This window comes from Fukomys damarensis, unplaced genomic scaffold, assembly GCF_012274545.1.
Source record: "Fukomys damarensis isolate Sample0158 unplaced genomic scaffold, DMR_v1.0_HiC HiC_scaffold_72, whole genome shotgun sequence".
In the NCBI taxonomy this organism is placed as follows: Eukaryota; Metazoa; Chordata; class Mammalia; order Rodentia; family Bathyergidae; genus Fukomys; species Fukomys damarensis.
In genome coordinates this window covers 128,076-131,891 of record NW_022900984.1, presented here as the reverse complement: position 1 = coordinate 131,891, position 3,816 = coordinate 128,076, and the positions used below count along the sequence as shown (strand labels likewise).

Below are 3,816 nucleotides of genomic sequence, written 5' to 3'. Positions count from 1 at the left end.
TGTAAATTTTAAAACTCGTCTGGCTTAAATTTTCATTGAAAACTCACCAAATAATCAGTTTAGGTCTCGCTGCCCCCCACCCCAAACTCCTGTCTACAGTATCCATAATGTCAACATTCTCTATTATTGGTGGTACTATAAGCTGAGAAGCTAGTCAACAGGTGAGAAGAAAAAGTAGATTTCCTTGTTGAAAGTCAGTTTTCAGGAGAGAGGCACAATGATGACACTTGTTATAAACAGGATGATTAACGCAACTTAAAGATTTTATTTTATGATAGACATTATAATTTATGTGTAGTCATCATCAAAGCATAGAGAATTATGCCCAATAAAGGACACAAATAAAAGTGGTGGAAAAAAACTGGTTTTCCATAGCAAGGGTTGGGGGGATACATTAAAACTTGCCAAACATGACTGTTTACACATCCTTTGTTATCTATCAGCAACAAACTGAGACCCGCAAAATACCAGAAAGGCCAGTAAGAAACACATACTCTACAAGGGAATGCTTTTATATGTTCAACAAGGCACCCCTCCCTAAATTTCTGTGTGGTTTTCATCACTGTATTTGTGAGTTGTAGCAATAACAATAAAGAGCAGCACACCTTCTTCTCAGGTTAGTATTCTACTAAGCAATCATAACTATGGATTGAATCACTTCTTGAAAGTCTTAATTCTTTATACTTTACTTGAAGTTGTTTACATACCTTATTTTGAAACCCAGTCAAAACTGAATAATATTATAATGGAGAGGAATAGGGCCTTCCTTAAGGAGAGCAAGGAAACCAATATTGAAACAAAAAGCTGGAAAGCTTAAACTGAGTGTCCATGTAGCCAGGTTTCTAATTGTCCTGGGTTTGGGGAGGTGCTGTGGCCCTTCTGTTGCAGTAGCAAGTTGGCTGTGTCCATGGGCTGAGAGTGGCTCATCATTAGCTCGTTCTTCAGTCCTGAGTGCTTAGCCTCAGTAAAGCCTTCCCTGCAGGGCAAGGCACACAGCATCTCCTCCAAGTGTGCTTGGCCACCAGGGTTTAAGGAGGTTTCTGAATGCAGCAAACTGCTACTCTGCTGCAGCGTCTTAGTCTTCCGGCGAGGTTGATACTTATAGTCAGGATATTTCCTTCTGTGCATAGCCTGCAGTCTCTGGGCCTCCTGAAAGAATGGCCATTTTTCGGCTTCAGTAAGCATTTTCCACTGGTACCCCAGCCACTTGCTGATCTCTGAGTTTTGCAAGTTGGGATGCTCCAGAGCCACTTTGCGCCTCTGGTCACGAGACCACACCATGAATGCATTCAAGGGTCTCTTGACCCGGTGCACGATGCTGTTTTTATCATTGCCTCCTGTTTCATTTTGATAACTTGAGCAAGCATTGCCCTTCCAAAGGTAGGAAAAGTTTTCTCCAAAGGTGAGGACATCTTGCTGCACACCTGGCCAGTAGTCTTTGCTTTTCAATTTTCTGAACATTGTGGAAGTATATGAGTGCATATTTAAAGAAAAAAGAAAAAAAAAGCAGGGTCGAAGGAAACGCAACACACACAACACAGGAGCTTCTTTACAATTGGAGGATTTGAAATGTATTTCTAACAGAGACTTTGTTACATTAAGGATTGTAATAAAATACTCATTTCTCCTCCCCTAACACCTCCCCCAGCCATGGGACATCTCACTTTTCTGCCTTCCTCTTCTCAACAAAAGCATTGCAATTCAATACCATAATGCCTTAGTGTAATCAGCACCATAAAATAGAACTCCGATAGAACTTTCTCCAGCTGCGCACTTAGCAACAGACTTCCCTTCTCTCCAGCCCCAAAGAAGTGGCAGAATATGCAGATGGAAGCCTGGGTAGGCCAGGAGCCTGGTTTGTTTGTCACAAGAAAGAGAGTTGAAGCTGAATGAAAGACATAATGCAAGTGAGATGTGCATTGTCTTTTGTGCTCCCCCTCCCCTTTGTTCCTCACTATAAAAGACCCTTACCCACCTGTAACCAGTGAGATGGTGAAGTGAGGCAAATAGGCCCCTCCATCTCCTCAGAGCTAGCTTTAAATAAATCCCTTGTGTTTTTTACCCAAATAAATGGCCTCCTTTGATTAGATCAGAAACTTGAACATGTGAGCCTAAATGGCCAGTAAACATGAGCAGTTCTGTGGCCAGTCTGCCATCCTGAAGATTTACTATTCACTTACTATAAAAATTAAAAAGGAGGTGCAGAGTATGGTGGAGCTATCCTATAATCCCATTTACTCCAGAGGCAGAGGCTGAGAAAGAAGGGTCAGGAGTTTGAGTCCTGCCTGGGCAATTAAGTGACACCTGCCTCAAAACAAAAATTAAACAGGGCTGGTGATGTGGATCAGTTGTACAGTGCCCTAGCTCCAATCCCCAGTACCAGGCAGGAGACACAGGAGCAGGAAACTTATTTCTTACTCTTTCACTATGCCTACCCATCAAAGTATGGGGGCACAGCAAGGAGATAATTAACCAATTATTACTATGAGTGTATGTGAATATTATCTTTAAAACTTATAATCTTTAACTGAACCTAATCCCATTAACCTTACACACAGAAGCATGCACTGTTGGATACTGAAGTTACAGTAATTGTTATCCTTGTTTCTTCCCTTCTACTCAAAGAGAAGTTGAAATTCTATGTAAATTTTGGACTGAAAAATACTAGGGAATTCAATACAATTACCTATGCTAACAAATGAGAAAGAGAATAATCATATTCTTTGAAAGATATGTAATGGCCAATGGAACAACTAACATCCAACTTTTTTAAATATATGATTTAAGGAAAATTCAGAAGGCCTTGAAACACAAGTGGTAACAGTCTGAACAGAGACTATATATTTTGTTGTTCTTGATTGAACAGTGATATACTCTTGAAGCCAACCTTCACTTACACATAGTAGCAAGCTAGAGAAGTCTTTTACAAATCTACATTAAATTTTGACCCACAAGTCATCAATTTATCATCTACTATACTACAGTTTAGAAACACCTACTTCAAAACTAAACAGTCATTCTGGCCTGGTGGAGCAGACCTATAATCCCAGATATGGGGATTATATGCCCCAGGCTGGGGCAGGAGAAGGACAGTTCCAGGGCAGCCTGAGCTACTTGATAAGGCCCCACAAACACAAACAAAAGCAAACAAGCAAGCCTGTGGGTACAGGTCAGAGGTGGAGTGCCCCTGGGTTAGGTCACCAATCAGGGGTAAGGGTGGGGAAGACTGAAAAGGTCATGACTGACTAAATGAAATATAATAGCTCCCTCATATATATCTTCAAGTCAGATGTGGAAAGTTATATCCAAAGAGATTGGCAAAAAGATATATTATGAAAATCCACACTATCATCACCATCCAGGCAAGTCTGAAAGGCCTCTTTGCAAAATAAGGACTCTTGCACAGAACACAGCCTTTTTGAAATACAGTCTTGCCAAGACTGAATAGAAATAATGCAGAAATTCATAATGAGGAGGATGAGCATGATGATGATATTAAAAAAATCCCTCAGGGCATACAAATAACCCATCAGCAAATATGATTTACCCTGTGAATTTTATGATGGATTAATAGCAGCAAATCAAAACAACAAGAAAATTAAATTCTGTCAAAAGATAAATATGAAACCTAATTCATATTCTAGTTAATAATAAAGATTAGTACTCAAAGTGGAGAAATTATGAAAAAGGAACTATATGTTTAAGTAGTGCAATTTAAAATATGTATTTTAAAGCTGGATATGCTCGCACATGAGTATTATTCCTGCACTCAGAGAGGTGAGGCAGTAGGATCTAAAGTTGGAAGAGTTTAGCAAC

At 39.9% G+C, this 3,816-nt stretch overlaps 1 protein-coding gene across 1 annotated transcript; it reads right to left on the bottom strand.

The window, feature by feature from the left end:
* Positions 1 to 813: 813 nt before the first annotated feature.
* Sry (sex determining region Y) lies at positions 814 to 1,461 on the bottom strand. The gene has a single exon (XM_010621263.1). It carries the CDS (start codon positions 1,459 to 1,461, stop codon positions 814 to 816), a length of 648 nt encoding a protein of 215 aa, XP_010619565.1.
* Positions 1,462 to 3,816: the final 2,355 nt, after the last annotated feature.